General features: G+C 39.9%; 2 protein-coding genes across 3 annotated transcripts; one reads left to right on the top strand and one right to left on the bottom strand.

Annotated features, from left to right (window-relative positions):
* Nucleotides 1-724: 724 nt before the first annotated feature.
* On the bottom strand, nt 725-8,716 carry LOC308076546 (aurora kinase B-like). The gene is made up of 8 exons (XM_080416894.1): nt 8,603-8,716; nt 7,825-7,891; nt 7,688-7,727; nt 5,502-5,690; nt 4,925-5,063; nt 4,461-4,609; nt 3,636-3,810; nt 725-1,879 (listed from the first exon to the last, which is right to left on the bottom strand). Exons 1-8 carry the CDS (start codon nt 8,609-8,611, stop codon nt 1,706-1,708), a joined length of 942 nt encoding a protein of 313 aa, XP_080273020.1. The 5' UTR covers nt 8,612-8,716; the 3' UTR covers nt 725-1,705.
* Nucleotides 8,717-9,106: 390 nt separating this feature from the next.
* On the top strand, nt 9,107-17,324 carry dnajc4 (DnaJ (Hsp40) homolog, subfamily C, member 4). Of its 2 annotated transcripts, XM_080416897.1 has the most exons (9): nt 9,107-9,442; nt 10,447-10,537; nt 10,735-10,888; nt 12,750-12,840; nt 13,674-13,849; nt 15,547-15,729; nt 15,841-15,927; nt 16,304-16,419; nt 16,583-17,324. In XM_080416897.1, exons 3-8 carry the CDS (start codon nt 10,782-10,784, stop codon nt 16,401-16,403), a joined length of 744 nt encoding a protein of 247 aa, XP_080273023.1. In that variant the 5' UTR covers nt 9,107-9,442; nt 10,447-10,537; nt 10,735-10,781; the 3' UTR covers nt 16,404-16,419; nt 16,583-17,324. The 2 variants fall into 2 exon arrangements, with proteins under 2 accessions (XP_080273023.1, XP_080273022.1); XM_080416896.1 differs by having other exon boundaries at nt 16,304-17,324.
* Nucleotides 17,325-19,151: the final 1,827 nt, after the last annotated feature.

Here is a 19,151-nt window from a genome sequence, read left to right as displayed (position 1 = left end):
ACGGCCCTATGGGGCGTAGTCAAGTCACTGATCCGGTTCAGAATTGCATGAGGGTCCGGGAGGTTGGGAACGAGGCTAGATCCGGTTTGGTTTAAGAGCTATCATCATACCTTGGAGCGGATACGGAAGCAGTAGGCGGGCTCTAGAACGGACCAGACTCGTTAATTTGGATATCGGAATAGAAACCTCCTGTTTTCGGTACGACACCGTCCGGATCATAAAATAAACCTCAATTTTTTTTCTGAAGTAAAAGTACCAATACTGCAAGGTAGAAATACTCTTACAAGTAATAGTACGGAATTCAATATTTACTTGAGTAAAAGTACAAAAGTATTGGTATGGTATCAAAAAGTAAAAGTATGCATCATGCAGAAGGTTTTAAAATGTATAAAAATCTTTCGAAAATAGCAGATCTACAAGCTCACAATGTGAACTTGTAGATTGGCTATTTTCAAAATAAATATATATAGGGCTGAAGTGGTTAATGTATATTTTGAAATAATAATCAAAAACTACAAAGTAACTAGTAACTCAAGTTTTCGTGGAGTATAATATTTGGCTCTGAGATGTAGTGGAGTAGAAGTAAAAGTACAGCAAATTGGAAATACTCTTTAAATAAATTAAAGTAAAAATATCTCAAAACTGTACTTAAACTTGAGTAAATGTACTTAGTTATTTTACACCACTGAAATAAACCCAGCCAGAGGAAAGCCAAGAGATTCAATAAGGTTTATTTGTCACACACCCATACAAGTACAAGCAGCCAAATGTGTGTGTGACATGCTCTGCGAATAAGATAAGATATAAGAAAGTACAGGATTAAGAAAATACAGGGTAAACCTAGGAGGAATGTATGTATTTGCAAAATCGAGAGCTTGTAGTAGATTTGATTTGACTGAGCACACGTAAAATGCAATCTACACACGTGTACATAAATTTGAACATGTAATAAACTGTAATCCAGCAATAAGGTAAGAAAATGTCTGCGCCATCTTTAAATTGTCCATTTTGAGGCATTAGCACACATTTTTGAGCGGGACATACAGCAGATTGTGATTCACACCCCTTAAACATGCATGTCATAAATGAACACGATTTGCCTTCTGGGTTAAATTTAGATTTAGAACCATTTACATAGATTTGAATATGCAGCAAATAATATATAGCTACATAGTGCAAGAAAAATATTTGCAAAGTACAACATAGTTTTTTTTCCTTTTTTTTCAAAACTAATAAAGATAATTTATATATAATTTATATATATATATATATATGGTATACTATACTCTGTTGTGAGACTGAGCGTACATCTCAAGTGGAAGAACAAACGCTGCTGAGAGGACGAATGCCAGAGATTGTGGGCAAGTGATGCCATCAGATACTTGCCCACATACTTATAATATCTGTATCTAATACACTAAGTTGAAGTGAGCTCTGTGTCTGCAGCTGAAAGCATTAGCCAAAGGCCTTGACATGTGTTGATTATTCTGTAATATCATACACATTGGGTGATTCGGCTGTGACAGCCTATGCCCAAAGTTGGGCTACAGGCATAAGTAAAGTAAGTAATCCTTCCTTTTTGCAAAGTTTTTTTTTACAGTTGACAAGCGGGAGAATACTAACCAGTACACTGAGCAAAATATCATTTAAATTGATAGAACCTTATGTGGGATAGAAATCTACAGAGACAAAGACAACAGTGGTTTCATTGTCTGTCAGACGCACAGACAGGGGGCAAAAGCCGTCTTGAATTGGCATGCACCCAGGGGTGGTCAATGACGCTCTGCAGGGACAGCCGTTTCGCCGGATTATAGCGGAGCAGGTTGGTAATCAGGTCTCGAGCTCCCTCTGATACAATTGACGGCAAACGCAAGTCCACCTGAATACCAATTAGTTACAATGTCAAAAAGTTAGTTGCTAGAAAAAACAACATTATTTTGAGATATAAGTAGCAATTGTGTGAAAAAAACATAATACTGAGACTCTAAAAAACAATGGGTCCGATTCACTAAGCTGTTTACACCCAGATTTTCTATGTAAAGGAATTTACGCAAATTCTTTCGTGAATTTCGACGGAGGTCCGCTCTTTCTCACATCTGCTCGGTGGCAGACTTATATGGGACCAAAGCTTGCGTATAAGTCATTATTCTTCATGCAAAATCAATTACAATAGTGCCAGACCTCAAATAAAATATGTATGTGCCCAACAGTTGTCAACACATAAAAAAGAAAATATGTAAAACGATCTATTGCTTGGATGCAAATTATAGACATGATACAAATTCAACCAATTTGTATTTATTTTCAGTTGACGCATTTAGAGCTGAATAATTAGTTCACTCAGCGTGTTTTTGCAAGTTGCTATTAGGCTTTCATGCCAACTCCAATGTTGCTCTATTAATTCATAATATTGATCACATCACATGAACGCAGTCTTACCATCTTGATGAGGATAGTATGGATGAAATCTAGCTGTGTCCATTCATTTTAGTTTTTGACGCTTTCCTAAGCCAATAATTTGATGACCGGGTGTATTTCCGGTAGGAGACTCAAAGAGACTCTTTTGAGTCTCCTACCGCATCTTTCCGCCGGTAATCAAATTGTTGGCTCAGGAATGCGACAAAAACTAAAAAATCTCCATGAATTCAATGCTTCATGGGGTGTGTAATTGATAGAATCTAAGATTTTTTTGGGGTGAACTACTCCTTTAACAGATTCCATTGCAGTGCTGGGTTGGAGGGTGGAGTCTGAGATGATCAGTGGAAGGGGAGACACCTGGCCATTGTCTCCTCACACTATAAAAAACTGCTCTCTCCACACTCTCTGTCCTTAAACCTTCCAGGCCTCTAGCGTGGCCACACAGGAGAGGAGAGCATTTCTGTTTGGTTATGTTGATTTGTTAGGTTCAGTTCCAGTGGGCAGCATGTTTCCCTGCCAGTATAATTTGGAAACTTAAACGTATTACTTTATTGACTTATTTCACTATTGGTTAAATCAACTTTACACTTATTTATGTATTTCTCTGTGTCGTCTCCCATTTTTTGTTATGGTCTTGGAGCCAGACTGTAACAATATCCATTCCAAGTTTTATTAGCCTTTGGTCGTGAGGTTAAACTTTGTAAATCAACTTCTTATTCTCATTACACGAGAGTAGGCTATTTACTTTATTAACGTTCAGTGTGAGGGACTCGCTTGCGCTGATCTACAAGTTGTCAAGTGGGTGCGTACTGCAGCGTTGTAAGCTTGTAGATCTGTCCATTTTGAAGCGTGATGACGTTTATGGTCTGACGTTGTGTTAAATGGGGCGTGGATGATCTACTCGGGAGCGCGCTGTCAGGCATAAATGAGTTACACCTGCGACACACACAAATCAAGGCTGTACACTCGCTTTCGTGAATCACACGTGAGATTGTGCTCATCGAAAATACACACCCCTTAAGTCACTTTATTTAGGCACTATTTACGAACAGCTTAGTGAATGAGGCCAAATGTATCTTTTCAGGTGGATCTAATTACTGTACAATCATTTGATTCCTAAAGACATTTGACCTTTTTTTTCATTTTGCAGAGGCTATAACAAATAAAAACTAAACTTTCACAGCCCAGAGGAATTGAACAAAAAGAGAAATGTTAACCTTTGTAATTCTTTTGTATGTTTCTGTGTGGCTGCTGGTTTCAAAAGGTGGGTTGCCAACCAAGCATTCATAGCAGAGCACTCCGATGCACCACATGTCCACCTTCTCATTGTGGCATCGCCCCTCAATCATCTCTGGGGGCAGGTAGTCCAGTGTCCCACACATGGTATCTCGCCTAAAAAGGTAAAATTATACAGAAAATAAACATACAGTATAGCAACATGATAGTAGGGAAATTATCCATAACACGTAGACGTTACCCTACGTAATTCAACTCCCCCTTATACCTTTGTTTTGTTTAGTTTTTTACCCTTTTAACTATTTTCCTAATGTTTTTATTTGTTTTGTAAAGCGACTTTGAGTATTTATAAATTGCATGTGTTATTATAATATGGTGTTATCATGGTAACTTGTTGTCATGGTAAAGCGTTATCATGGTAACTAATTAGGAACCTATAAGACCAAAGATCTCATCCCCAGAAAGGGTGCCCACCCCTGCTTAACACATTTGGAGTTATTCATTTATCTTTAAAATAGTTGGTATGGCTCTGTAAGCCCAACAGGACCAGCCAGTTTCCCTGCCTTTATATACATGTAGGTGAAAACAATCATGTTGCCCAATTCATTAGATTTTCATCAAATATTCAAAAGCTTTATTTCTAATATAAGGGGTCTATTGTTTCTTATCTATGTGTATTTTGTCTTCAATTTGAATGGCATTACTTGCTTTTTAGAAAGCCTCATAATGGTTTAAACCTTTGTACAATATATTGTAATAGTCGAAACATATAGCAGTGTAGCTTGGATTACCAGTGGATACCTTACCTTAGAGATGGTGCATGGACAGACCAGCCAAAGTCTGCAATTTTAAGCTCCCCACGAAAGCCAAGGAGTAGATTCTCTGGCTTGATGTCACGATGAATGACTTTCTTCTCGTGGCAGTACATCAATGCATCAGACAACTCCTCCATGTACTGACAATTTAAAATGTTTCTAATTAGACCACATCGCTATACTTTTAGAAGTAACAATAACTGTAACATGAGGCATTCAAGTTATTTACATTTACTTGTCATTAATGTTCCCCAGCCTAGACTTTAGAAGTTATCCCCCATGTCTAAAGTGTAGGGGAACATAATATTTGTTTGAACTGATACAATAGTATCAGTTCAAACTGATACTATTAGTTTTCTATTAGTAATTTCAGCCTATTAGACCAAAAATAATTATATATATATATATTACATAATAAAGACATAAAATTCACAGCACTCTTTCCATTGTCTTACTGTGGCAGTACGCTGTTCATCAAATCGGCCGCATTTCTGCAGCTCCTTGTACATCTCACCACGTGGTGCATACTCAAGGATCAGATAGACTCGTGAGCGGTCCTGGAAGTAGTTGTAGAAGCGGAGGATATTGGGATGTCTGAGGAGAGGGAGAAATGTATAGTGATTTCTCTGACTGCAAGACTGGACTTTTTACTATCAGTAGCCATATTTGCACACGTGGGAAGTATTAGACAGGGTTAGCAAAATCAACCGGAAAAAAAACTGGTTTTCTCTGGGAAAACGCAAGTAGTACAATTTTGAATAGGTTGATCATTTGATCAACTATGGTTCACTCGATTGAACTCAACTTTATTGTCACATCACAGGTTTACAGAAATAAAAAGGGTGAAATTCTTTATTGTAGAAGCTCCATAAAAAGGTTGAAATATAAATTACCTCAACCACAATTTTAGGTTCCTACAAGTTAGAAAGTTTATTCAGAATCAAACTGGGTGTGAATTTAATGTGGAAATGTTTCCAACTAAGCAATTACTTGGTAGGATTGCTAAATAACATTAAATTACATAATACAAACCTGAGATGGGACTGAATCTCAATCTCCCTTCTCAGCTGATGCTCCATGCCCTCTTTTTCTATCTGAGACTTGAATATCACCTTCAGCGCCACAGTGGCTTTCAGTGACTTCTCCCTCGCAAGGTAGACATTTCCATACTTGCCCTTCCCCAGCGGTCGACCAATGTCAAAGTCATTGAGGGTGAATGTCCTGGTGAGAAGACAAGGATGCTGTTACGTGTATGGTTATGGGGAGACTGTGTATGGTGTTTTTCTCCCTGCTACTCTCTGCCTGCTGCTCTCTGTCACTCACTCCCAGGTCCAGCCCATTCACTCAACTCAACTCCGCCTCTCACCACCGGTTGGTCCTTGCCCTCATCAGTCCACCAATCACCTCCAGCCATCATCAGATATAAAGCACCTGTGATGGCTGCAATCCCTGTATTGTTACTTGGCTTTCATTTATTTTTGTTCACCTTTAGTTTGTTAATAAACAACTTTTTCAGTTCACCTCAACCTCTGTCTGTCTCATGTAATTTGGGTATATGTTACCGTCCCTTCCTCCTAGACCACCAACTGGGACGTAACAGATGCACAAAGGACGGAATCACTGCTTAAGAAAAAAAAAGGCATATCAGGCATTTGGATCACCCTGCTCTGTGTGCTCTCAGTGGAAAACAGTCATCTGGCTGCTCCAAACAAACAAATTACACTGCCTTTATAAGCCTGATTACTTATGTCCATCCACATGCATATCCTCCAGACCTGGAAATGAACTAAAATCAGATTCCATAAGTTTCCAGACAGCATAGGAACCCCAAACAGACCATAGCAAGGTCTGTAGCACAAGCTGTTTCAGGGAATACAAGAACGCTCGCCCCAAAACATGTTCGCCCCGTGTCAAATCCGGCGACCTCGGAACGAATTTCAGATAAATCTCAAGTATACAGTTTTTCTTCACAGTGGTAAGAGCAGATTGTAAGCCACTTGTTTATAATTGGTCAATATTATGTTTCTTCATTTCCTGTTTATAAAAACTGATGTATAATCAAATTCAGTTCTTAAAGTTAATCAAACGCTGCCTACTGCCTCTAATACAGCACAGTTGGACCTACCATTCTCGTCTCTGAAGAAATGGTGGCGCACTAGCCTTTCAGTTATATTGTGAAATACAATGATTACTTTTTTTTTCTCTTCCAGATCAGAATGTTTGTAAACAAACGCGTAGAGAGGTATTTCCATGTAGAATGTCTATCTATTCAAAATAAAATAAAGTGTCCATAACGTTAGTTATGTCTAGTTTGTCAATCTGTGGGTATTTAGAACAAAAATAATGTTGAATAGTCAGTAACAAATGTCATAAGTGTCCCATTCTTCTAGAAATAAGCCTTATAAGGTTAATGAATAATACTGTTCCACTGCGACGCTGCTGATGTTATCTACCTGGAAATATGTTTTTGTTTGTGATGATTTCATGATGATTTGGTCTTTTTGAAATACATGATTTTGAAATCATGTACATACCACTATATACACTTAACATACAGTTAGTGGTAATGTGGGTGTTTCAGTTCTACTTAAAATTATACAGTGGTAAATATATCAGAGGAAGAAGCAATAACGTTCAAATATTTTCAAAACGAAGGTCAGAGTTCAATCCCCCGGCCAGGTCATACCAAACCAAAAACTATAAAAATGGGACCCAATGCCTCCCAGTCCCTGCTGGACACTCAGCATCAAGGGTTGGATTGGGGGTTAAGTCCCTGTGACATACAGTACTAGCATCATGTCCAGGGGGTGCTCTTGTACATCATGGCTGGGGGACACAGGACAGAAACAGGAGACAGGCTCCTGCCCTATGGGCTACATGGCTCGGGAACTGTTGGTTATGTCCTTTAAACTACTGGTACGTGGTACCACTCTGCAAACATGACTAGCTCCAATAAACTGATGATCAACAGTGCTGATGTAATGCATTTCTGAATCTTAAATGGCAAATGATATAATAATAAAAACATTATCATTAGTAAAGCACTTTTACAAACAGTTTACAGTGCTCTAGCATTATGTGCCATAAGTAGAGTCAATTCAAGCACATTTTATACAAAGTAATAGTAAACTTTGCTTCACATAAAGAACATACTGACAAAGCTAATGTACAGCGTGCACACACATGGAAAAGTAAGTAAACGGTCATGTATCACTCACTTTGCTGCTGAGGTAGAAGATGAATCCATCATCATATGCCCTAAAATTAACAGTAAGGAAAAAAAAATTAAGGAAAACGTGCATTTTTATGAATGTTCATTCAATGTGTTCTAAGGGGAGGAGCAGCTGTAGTCTACCTATGATTGCAGTTTTGTCTTTGGTGTCAGGAACCACTTGAACACGCTGTGTGCCAGTTACTGCGTGCTATTTGGGAACACACACACACATTTGGTTATTAACAGGTAACAGCTTGCAATGGGCGAGGTAACTGTTGGCCCCAGTGGTGGAAGAAGTACTCAAATGCTTTACTTAAGTAAAAGTATCAATACCACAAGTAAAAGTAAAAGTAAAAGTCTGGTATAAAAAAATTACTTGAGTAAAAGAGCAAAAGTATCGGCATCAGAATATACTTAAAGTACCAAAATAAAAGTACTCATTATTCAAAATGTCAAGTTCAGTATGTATAAAAATCTTTTGAAAATTGCCAAAGTAGGGCTGGTTAATGTACGTTTTTAGTTACTAGTTACTTCAAAGTAACTAAAGTTTCAAAGAATTGTAGAAGAGTAAAAAGTACAACATTTGAGAAGTAAAAGTACAGAAAATTGGAAATACTCCAGTAAAGTAAAAAATACCTCAAAATTGTACTTATAACTAAGTACAGTACTTGAGTAAATGTACTTAGTTACTTAGTTTACACCACTGGTTGGCCCTTCCGCTACTGACACCACCACAAGAACATGATTGAGTTTATAATGTCAAATCATTGACAACCAGCACCTTTTTGATAATATATCATTACATTAAAGCTAGCTAATGAAAGTAACTATGACATTTTAAGTCGCTAATCTAAAGCTCGATGACATGAATAATACAGCTATCATTTATCACTGGAAATGTATTAAAAAAGAACGTTACCCGCATCATACTGAAGAATGTCTGAACAACGCGATCGTATATTCTTGTAAAACACACTTATTACACTTATTTCAAGCTAGTGTTGGTTTATAACCGCCAGTGTTTTGAAGTCACTGGTTGTTCCTGATTGGTCCCTATGCAACGTTGCCAGATTTTGCGAGAGAAATAAGCAACCAGGTCTATGAAAACAAGCCCAAAGTCGCTTTTAAAAAGCAGACATTGTGCTCACTTGCGACGCGTTGTGAGCTTGTACATCGGCTATTTTCAACAGCCGATGCATGGGTCTAAAGTGCCCATGTGGCCTAGTTGCTTGCCTCTTTTGGGCTTGTTTTCCTAGACCTAGTTGCTTATTTCTCTCACAAAATATGGCAACATTGCCAGTCTACCATTGGTCGGAATCGTTCCAAGTCACCAGTGTGATTGGTGCACACTTGCTTAGCACCGCCTGCTGTGCTATGCAAAACAAACTGCAGCGAAAACAAAGCATTGTTTTACCGGTAAATAACAATCACAAGAGTTATAGGTTATACTGGGAAATGGCTTAGTATTATTCAATGTAGCTGCCATGCAGATACAAACATTTGCTCCATGTTTGACTGTCTCAGAGCCAGACTACCTAAATCTAAAAATATGTAGGACTATCTGATGATTTATTTATTTATTTATTATATTTTATAACAAAGCACGGGATTGCTTGCATTGAAGTGAAGTGTGCACGAGATGCGTTCACTGTTCGGCTCCCACCACGAAACCAACACCTAGACGGAACAGAACCTACAGCCTACATACAGGACAGGGGACAGTTATGCAACAACAGTCCTTGAAGCCACAGAGCTGCTGGTATGTGCATTTATTATGCTTCTCTGTCTTGAAACAGTGTTGTTGTGTGTTTTGGCCATGTGCCTGACAAGTTTACGTATTAGCTGAGCTCTCAGTGGCACAGTTCACCATGTCATTAATGTCACAGCTATCCATAGCATAGTAGTGTAAAGTCCTGCTAATGTTAGCCTGCCTGGCTAACCTGGACAGCACTAACTTGACTGCTCAGGAGTACGCTCGCCCCAAAACACGGTCGCCCCGGGGCAAATCCGGCGCCCTCGGAACGGTCACCAGCTGGTATTCGTATTCCTAAAGGTAACCTCCGTAAACGGCGCCTAAACCTAACCTTATTCCTAAACTTAACCTCTGTAAAACTATGCCTAACCCTAAACTTATTTCTAACCTTATCCTTAGTAAAACAAATCGCGAAAAAACATGGGGGTGAGCGTGTTTTGGGGCGAGTCTTCCGGTTACCCTCAGGACAGATAGCAGAACAGTTTGTTCTGATTGAAGATGAATGCAACTGCCTTGTTTATAACTTGATAATATGGCAGCTATTCATTGCATTCCGTGGACACAACTGTAGGAACCCATATAGCGTATACTTTGTTTGATGCTCCGAGGATATGGAAGTCCAATGGTCAAAAAATAAATATGCAATGTAATAAAGAAATTCCACAATGAAATAAATATAAAAATAAAAAAACATAATGCAATAAATAAATACATTTATTTATTTATTTCATTGTGTTTTTTTGTATTTATATCATTGTTTTTTGTTTATTTTATTGTGGATTTTATTATTTCATTATGCCTGTATATAATCACATGTAAAATGTTTAAAAGCATGGTGAGACAGGTTGACCAAATCTTTTATTACAACTCAAACATGTGCATTGTCTGCATTTTTGCACCTTGTTCTAAAGCAGACAATAAGACTAGAGCTAGAACCAACTAGCTGCATGGGTCAAAGTCCATTCCAAAACATCTCATTCATACCTATGGCATCCTCTGTTGTGTTTCAGTGACAGAGCGTGTGGATGTTGCTGAAGGGACAGTGTGTCCCCTCTTTTCGCAGCTGCTGACACACATGTTTCCCAGGGAGACACATTGAAGGTGGGGGTCAGAAAATCTCACTAAAATGTTGCCATTGAAACAAAATATCTATAATCAGTTGTAGACCTAATACAATCAGTGCTAAAAGGTGGTAAAGCTGCACAATCTTAGGTTGAGAACTGCACCCTGTACTGTACTATTTTGTTCCCTTATAACGCTCTGTATCTCTGCTTCTCCCACCATGGCCTGACCTATAGTTGTTGGTGTCATATCTCTTGGCACACGTCCTCTGTTTTGGGAAGCGATGCCATTTTCCATCATGCAGTTGGAGGCCCAGCTGCGTCTGTGCCAGAGTTGTCTGTGGTGCTACAGGAGTGGCTCACGGCTACTCTCCCAGAGCTCAGCACATAGGTAAAGTGTGTGTGCATGTGTATATGTGTGTATGCATGCATGTCTGTGTGCATATCTATAGATGTGGTGTTGTCCTCATTCTTTGTTTAAAGGTAGTGTATGGGGTTTTATTTTGGTTAAAACAAAAGTGTTTTTGTAAAAACATTAAAGCTCTATATTCTGATAGTAATCATTGCTATAGTGTTTGTTCAACAGGGGTCTCCCCAGTTCTTTAATAAACATCAGGTGGGTTGCCTATTTCAGCCAATCAGGAAAGAGTACCCATTTATCAGCTTACATTTGATGGTGTTCCAATTTTATCTGCTCATTTCTATGTGTCATCACTTCCAATTTCACTTGTTTATCCTGTATGAGTTATCTCTCCTGACTGGATAAATTGGTATCCTGACCTGAAAATGCTTTTTCTGTTTACTAAACAGCTGCAGAGACACAGAGACACATGGGTCGTTTTCCTACCCCATCGTAGTAACTTGGCTACGCCCCCTTCTGTGACGCACGCGGAACTGCTTCGCCCCTAGTCACTGCATAAGTCATTCCAAGAGGATAGCACTGGCAGGCTTTCCTCTGTGGTCGGTGCTGGCACTGCCTGGGGGGGGGCGATAATTTACGATTCTGTCCCTATTGATACATAACTCTTCCTGCTCCTTTTCCCTTATTTGATTAAATGAATTGTTATCCTCTGATAGGAATTGTATGTACTGTAATACACTACCATGTGCGAAACAAAATAAAATGAAATGAAATGTTCAGCACGGTCCACTAGACTGAGACGGCATGCCTCCGTCGTTGTAACAGTTTTTTGCCTAAACTACTTCTTAACTTAATGTTAGAGGCTGTAGTCTGTTCTCACCAAGTGGGCCGAGTTGTCCGCTTCGCTGGGGGGCGACATAAACTAGGCCTAAACCTAACAAAATCATTTGCAACACATTTTAGATTAGATAAATAAACATCGGTGGGAGAGGGATTTGTTCCCGAGGCGCTGGGATAGAAAGTCTAATGCTTAACGTTGCACACCATGCCACGGAACCGTGTGGTATTGCAGGGGTTTGGGTGTTATTTAAAGTGGTCCACTCATGTGAGAGGCAGTTTCGCATGCGTCACAGAAGGGGGCGTTGCCAAGTTACTACGATCGGGGAGGAAAGCGACGGACGCCAGGGAGACCCCTGTTACTGCACAAACACTATATGTTTAAGGTTTTAAATGGGCTTGCACCTCCACCACTGAAACAGTTCATAGAGCGAAGGGAAAGTGGTGACAGAGCAACAAGGGCAACTACCAGAGGGGTCTACGAGGTACCATTCAGACGTAGTGTGTTTGGTGAAACAGTCTTCTCTGTTAGAGCCTCCCACCACTGGAATAGTCTCCCTACCGAAGTAAGAGAGACCACACAACTATTTGACCTTCAAATTCAACCTTAAGAGATGGCTTAAAGCAAACCAAATTTGTAATCACGGGTAATTATCAGCTCCATTTGTCATCTCTCATACATCCTGTACTATGTCTACTTGTTTTATCACCACTTTTTAACAGCTTGCTCAGGGACTACAGATGAAAATTAGCTTCTGGCTAACTCTGGCTCATTTACGTGGACGTGAAAACTGACATGTTGATTAATATGCACTGTCCCTGGTAAATAAATAAATAAATATCAATGATTGCTACCAGAATATAGAGCTATTTAACAGTTATCTAAACAAAATAACTGTTATCTGCACCTTTTAATGTCACTGCAATTTGTGGGAATCTTGCACCAATGAATTTCACCCACTCCTGCTGTGAACTTGTGATGTTGAAGTTGTTCAGTACTATTATGTCTTTATGTGTGACTTTTTCTTGTGCTGCATTTGTTTTCTCATTGCAGATCGAATTTGAACTACTACGAAATCTTGGGTGTCAGACCTAATGCCAACTTGGAGGAAATAAAAAATGCATTTTTTGGTAAATCAAAAAAGGTAAGGTTCTTCCAACTTCATCAGTGAACTACATGTGACACAATTTGCCTGCTATAAAAAAGAGGCTTGACCATTTTGTTATCCCCTGTAGCTGTAGCTTCTCTATATGGCCACATGATGGCGCCTTTGTTCAATTCATTTTCTTAATTGTCTATTTATGTTTGCCCTCATCATTTCCTCCAGTGGGCTTTTGGAAGCCTGGATATGGATGTCACATTTGTTTTGTTGTATATTAAATGTTTGCACATTGTGGTTTTGGCTTAAAGGAGACCCCCAGCTTGCAAACATGTGCATCATACACAGTTCTGATAATAGTAATAATCTATGCATTTGATGTAATATCGTATTTACCTGCTTACTGCAAATCACTCTGGATTAAGAGCGTCTGCTAAATGCCAAGCATTGCATAGCATAGAACCATGCATGCATAGAATGTAACTCAAAAGTGCCTTACAATATTGAGATGTACAATATACATTTGACAAATTAATAAATATGAGCAGGCGCTTTACATAATTACAGTAGCTTATACTTAACACCAGGAACGTCAGTTGGAGCTGGAGGGTACAGGATGAAAATGATTTTGTACGCACAAGTCGCACACGTGCATGCAATTGGATGATATTTGTGGATGATAGAGATCACAGCAAGTTGCATCTGTGTCTGTGTACATTGATTTATAATTTTGGGTGTATTAGATGTTTGGATTAGATACATTGTATGCATGTAGGGGTGCAACAGTTAATTGTCTAATAGATTTAATCAATATTTGCAGCCCTTTATACCTTTACTACTGACTCATGACACAGCCACCCTTCCACATGTTGCTATAGCTACACCCAGACAGTGATCCATCTAATCCAAGCCTCCACGGCCAGTTTGTGGAGCTGAATGATGCATACCGGGTGCTGAGTAAGGAGCTCAGCAGGAAGGAGTATGACCTAAAGCTCAGTCGGACTCGGCACTACACTGGTAGCCAGGCATTTAGGTCCACCTCCAGCAATTCCAGGTGGGTACATATGCACAATTACGTGTGCACAATTATGTTGTACGTATGTTTTATTGTAGCCTCACATACAGCTAGAACTGTCACAACTAAGGGGAATGTTAGACATTTTTGGTGAGTGAGCTGGTTGTGGGAGTTGAAAGGTATGGTCAGAAAAACGGATCAGTGTGTCCCTGCCAGCAGAAGAAGACAAGTACTGTTAGTGCGCCTGGAGCACTGCTCCATATAACATATCTAGGAACTTCTGTAAGTTTTCTGAAAAACTTCAAATATGTATTCAAAAATTATAAAAAATGTATGTTGCTATAGCAACAGGAACCCCAAAAGGGTTCCCGTCTTGAAAGGTATAGTTACAAATAGGGGTTCCTGCCCAAAATGGGTTAAAGGAACCAGTGGCGTAACGAAGGGGTAGCAAGTGATGCTGCGCGCGCGTGCATGTTCGTGGGCCTCACGTGAAACTCCCGCGGGGAGGCCCCGCGATTCTGCGTTACGCCACTGAAAGGAACGCTGGGCGGGACATCAATGCGGTGTGGGGTTTGTACATAGACAATAGTGGGGTGGCTCTTGTGATACGTGCTGTTCGCAGCCAGTAGTCTACTTCCTGAGTCTGGACCAGAATGTTGTTTTGATAAACTGTTTATTTTTTCACCAATTCTATTCCTTCACCTTCCTACTGTAGTTCCTACATGGACCAATATCAAGCGGCTCAAATGTCACGTGATTCAATTATTGATCCAAGTCCAAATATCCAAATGTCTACCTCTATTGCCTTCTACATCAGAAACCATTGAGTCCTGTCTGGTTATTTTGGTTCATGGTTGTGGTACATATTTTGAGCTTCAGCGTATATCAGAGAATCTTTTTTTACTACTAGAGGTTTGCCGCTATGCGGCCCTCACACCTATGTCGCACCGCCGATCAGACCAATATGCCCATATATGGAGATATCTGTATCTGTCAGTCCTTGTCCCTTTTAGGCCAATATATGGAGATTCCTGATGTCATCAGTATATGCCCATATATGGACATATATGGGCATATACTCATGGCATGTTTGCTCCTGATGCCATGACACATTGAGGTTAGACAACAGACTCCATATTTGGTTGTAGCGACATTGGGAACTCCTTATATGGTTATGGCCGAGTCATAGTGACATGAAAAGATCAAAAAAGATGCATTATATAGTGGTCTCCCACCTCAAATTGTGGTTATATATGAATATCTGAATTTAAATATGAAACTCAATGTTTGTTTTTGTCAAACAACCACATACACTAGAATAGGCCACTTTTAATGTAGTATGGTTTGGATTATCTGCCAAAGTAAAAGAAAATGCAGATATAGAGAGAGGTAAGATATAGAGGGAAAAGAAGAAATTAAAGTTATTACCACAGTACCATTTTTATTTGTATTTGGTCTACACTAGGGTTCAATTGGGACTTTTACAGAACCTAAGACAAACTGAACTAGTGGGGTAAATGCTGCAGATTCAACCAGACTTAACAGGGCTGGTGTGATTGCACCCATCTCAACTTTACCCTTCAACGGTTTCTTACAGCCTTCTTCATTTAAGGGCCCCTACACACTGTACGATATAGGGCCCCTACACACTGTACGATATTTACTCTTTGTTCTTCTGTCCCACCGTTTCCCCCACCTCTGCTCTTTGCTTCGTCTACCTCACACACCTTCATCAGCAACTCACCTCACAGCACCGATGCCTGGGAGAGCGTACGTTACTGGGAGCAGTTCCGGAAATCCCAGCCCCAAGAGATGACGGCAGAGGAGTGGCAGAAGCGAAGAAGAAGGAACTTTCGCATGGTGGGATATTGTGTTCTCACCATATTACTCAGTGTTGGAGCCCATGCTGTCTTCTTCAGGTAACAAATAAATGAATGCCAGGGGAATATGGCACCTCTCTTCTTCAGTAGTAGTTGAGAATGTTCCTGTGTGCAGGTTGTCTAACTCTAGTGGTTGCCCTACCCTCACAGGAAACTAGAAGAAGTCCATACTAACTTTATGGACGAGAAAGACCGAGTCATCACAGAACTTTACAAGGAATCTAAAGAGAGGGCCAGGTGTGTAAAATAATTACTTTTCATGCATTTAATTAGATATGCTGTTAATAAAAGTAGTAAATGTTGGTCCTGCTTTGCCATGTCAAGGTTTATTTTTGATGAAAGACTATCTAGTACACGGTCCCACTTACTACACCGCTCCTTACAAGCAGAATCAATAATTTGACACAAAATATTGATTTTCAAAAAGCAGAGCAGCAGTCTGGTACTGAGAACATCGGTCTGCTATCAGGAAATAATAGACCACATAATGCCTTGGTTGACCTGTCAGAATCGAGTATTCAACAAAGCCATCTATTAATAATCGTTTGTATATACATATGTACCACAGGTGGTAACAGTAGATTTGATTGGTTCTATGCTTGCTCTTTCCCAGAGTCAACGGTTTTAAGAAGCAGACAGAAATCCTGCGTCAGAAACATGCAGAGTTTCTGGAGAAATACAAAATCCAACCCAACGGAGGAGAGGACAAGTAGCAGCTCCCAAATCTTGGTGTGGAATAACTGGGACAATTGGGTTCAGTTGACCAAATGATATTTATATGCTAATCATATGAATGGACTTGCTGACTGTGTTGAAATTGTTAGTACTTTAAGGGAAATGTTTTATGTGTGTGAGTGTGTTTTAATGCACTCGTGTTTGGGTCCTCGGGTAGGAGGCCAAGGCTTTCAAGATGCACAGAACCTTCCCATAATACAGGATACAGGGATACACAGTGTTGAACTCCTAACCAAGCTGAGCTGTACTGAACAGGACCGGGTCCCCTCACTTAGGACAGCCAGGACAATGTAAATGGAGTAATCTGCGCCAGGGACATACAGTAATGCAAACCGTTTGACCGTCATGTTGTGAAAAGGTGATGTATTTCATCCATGTTTGAACACATACCTCTCCAAAGTAACAAAGGGCCTTTCCATATGCAGTACACCAGCGCTTCCAACAGTAGGTGTCAACAGCAACATAATACTACTACTGTAAGGCCTACATCCTTCATAGGAAGGAAACCAAGACATTAGCAATAATTAATAAGCCTCACATCGGCTATTTCATCATGATAAAAGTGTCTTTTAATATAAGCTTTACCCTCTTTGCAGGGTCTAGACTAGAATCAAGTTAGGTAATTCAAAGGGTGTCATTGAATACTTTTGTCTTTCAATTCAGCAGATATTTGGATAGATTCAAAGGTTCAAACTCAAAGACTGTATTTATCATGTACTCATCATACATGTATGGGCAGTGAAATGTTGGTGCAGCCCACTCTGCCAGACTGCTTCAAGTAACGTCCAACAGTACATAATACGTATGCTGGTTATTTGAGTATTCACTGCCAACAATTACCACAATGCCTTTTGATTGTTTATAAAATAACCTCCCTGGGAGGATGCAGGATGCAACAATATCATTAAACACTCATCTTGGGTCAACATTTATTTTATGTCTTTACTTTTAAGTTTGTCATTCTCAGAAACACTTTGTGTATGGTTTGGCTGTTGGTTTTAGCAGGGTGTAGGGGAAAACCACAGCGCAGTCGTTGACATAGTCTGGAATGACCTAGTGGAGTCCCATTATGTATGCTGCTGGCCGAAAACAAGTGATTTTTGGTGGGCGATACAGTTGCACAAGAAAATACTGTATAAATTAGCCATAATGGTGAGGTCGTATAGGTTCAGTCCATGCTGCAGCCATGTATTCTGTTGATATGTCCTTCAGCATGATGCTGCTTACTCACTGTTATAAATAGTAGCTTAATTCTCTGGTTTTCCAGTTTTGGGAAAGATAAGCTAAAAATCCACAACCGATTATACAGTCTGAGCTCATAAGAGTATCATGTGAATTCTGTTTCATGGCGGATTTTGGCATTGTTCTTGCAGTGAGCTTTTCTCTTGTCATCAGCAGCTGAGACCTCAGCAGGAGATAACATTTTCCCCGCATAGAACCCCACCACCTTCACCCTCATGACTTTGTGCTGTGTGAGTGCCCTCTTATAACCCAAACACACTTCACTGACAGAGACTGGTGGCGGCTTGCCTCCCCACACACACACAAGGTTAATGGAACACAAGGTTCGGTAACCGGAAGACTCGACCCAAAACACGCTCGCCCCCATTCTTTTCACGGACCAGCGGTTCTTGTGTTCTTATATTTGTTTTACTGAGGATAAGGTTAGAAATAATTTTAGGGTTATGCATAGTTTTACTCAGGTTAAGTTTAGGAATAAGGTTAGGTTTTGGTACCGTTTTACTGAGGTTACGTTTAGGAATAGGGTCAGGTTTAGGCATAGTTTACTGAGGTTACGTTTAGGAATACCCAGGTGAATACAGCTGGATTTGCCCCGGGGCGACTGTGTATTGGGGCGAGCGTTTTGGTATTCCAAGGTTTACTTTATACTCATGGGAATTGGAGCAGCATTACTATCTGACTGATTTTAAAACTAAATGTTTAATATGATTGCAGTTCAAGTTAAAACTAGAAAAAGTGCTCCTCGAAGCACAGGTTCTCCGCCAGGTCAGGTAGGTTAATGTCGGCCAGCAATGTTCGGAATTCGCCAAACAGGATGGAATATGAAAAATAGGACGGATCCGTCTTGATCACTTGACTATAGAGATGTGTGTACCGATTTGCGTGATGTTTGGACAAGATTTGTAGGAGTCATATAAAGAGAAAATATTTAGCAAAAATCGGCCTCCTGGTGGCGCTATAATAGGGCAATGTTAAAATGGTGGCATTTGTTCCTCAACATAGTGCGAATGTGTGTGCAAAGTTTCACCGCACTCGGATGCTGTGTTCATGATGTTTGGCATTTTGTTCAAAATGGGCCACTCCTGCAAACTTTAGATGTCAATCTTAGCCAATCAGGATGGAATATGAAAAGTCAAACAGATCCGTCTTGATCACATGACTATAGAGATCATGTGTACCGATTTGCGTGAAATTTGCATACAATCTAAAGGAGTAATATCAAAAATATTGTTTTACACAAGTCGGCCCCCTGGTGGTGCTATAAGTGGCATATGTGAAAAATGCAGGGCAAAGGTTTTTCCTTGGCCTCTAGGGAGTGGGCATACAAAGCTTTACACTAGATTGGTGCAGTTATAGGTAAAAACGCAAATCGGCCTGTTATAGCGCCACCATGAGGCTGATTTCGAGGTATTTCTTCCTCAGCCTAGTGGGAATGTGCTACAAGATTTCACTGAAATCGCAAGCTGTTTTCATGATTTGAGGCA

Source organism: Gymnoscopelus braueri (genome assembly GCF_963280865.1).
Source record: "Gymnoscopelus braueri genome assembly, chromosome: 20".
NCBI lineage: Eukaryota > Metazoa > Chordata > Actinopteri > Myctophiformes > Myctophidae > Gymnoscopelus > Gymnoscopelus braueri.
The sequence above is the reverse complement of the archived record's forward strand: the minus strand, read 5'-3'. Positions and strand labels throughout refer to the sequence as shown.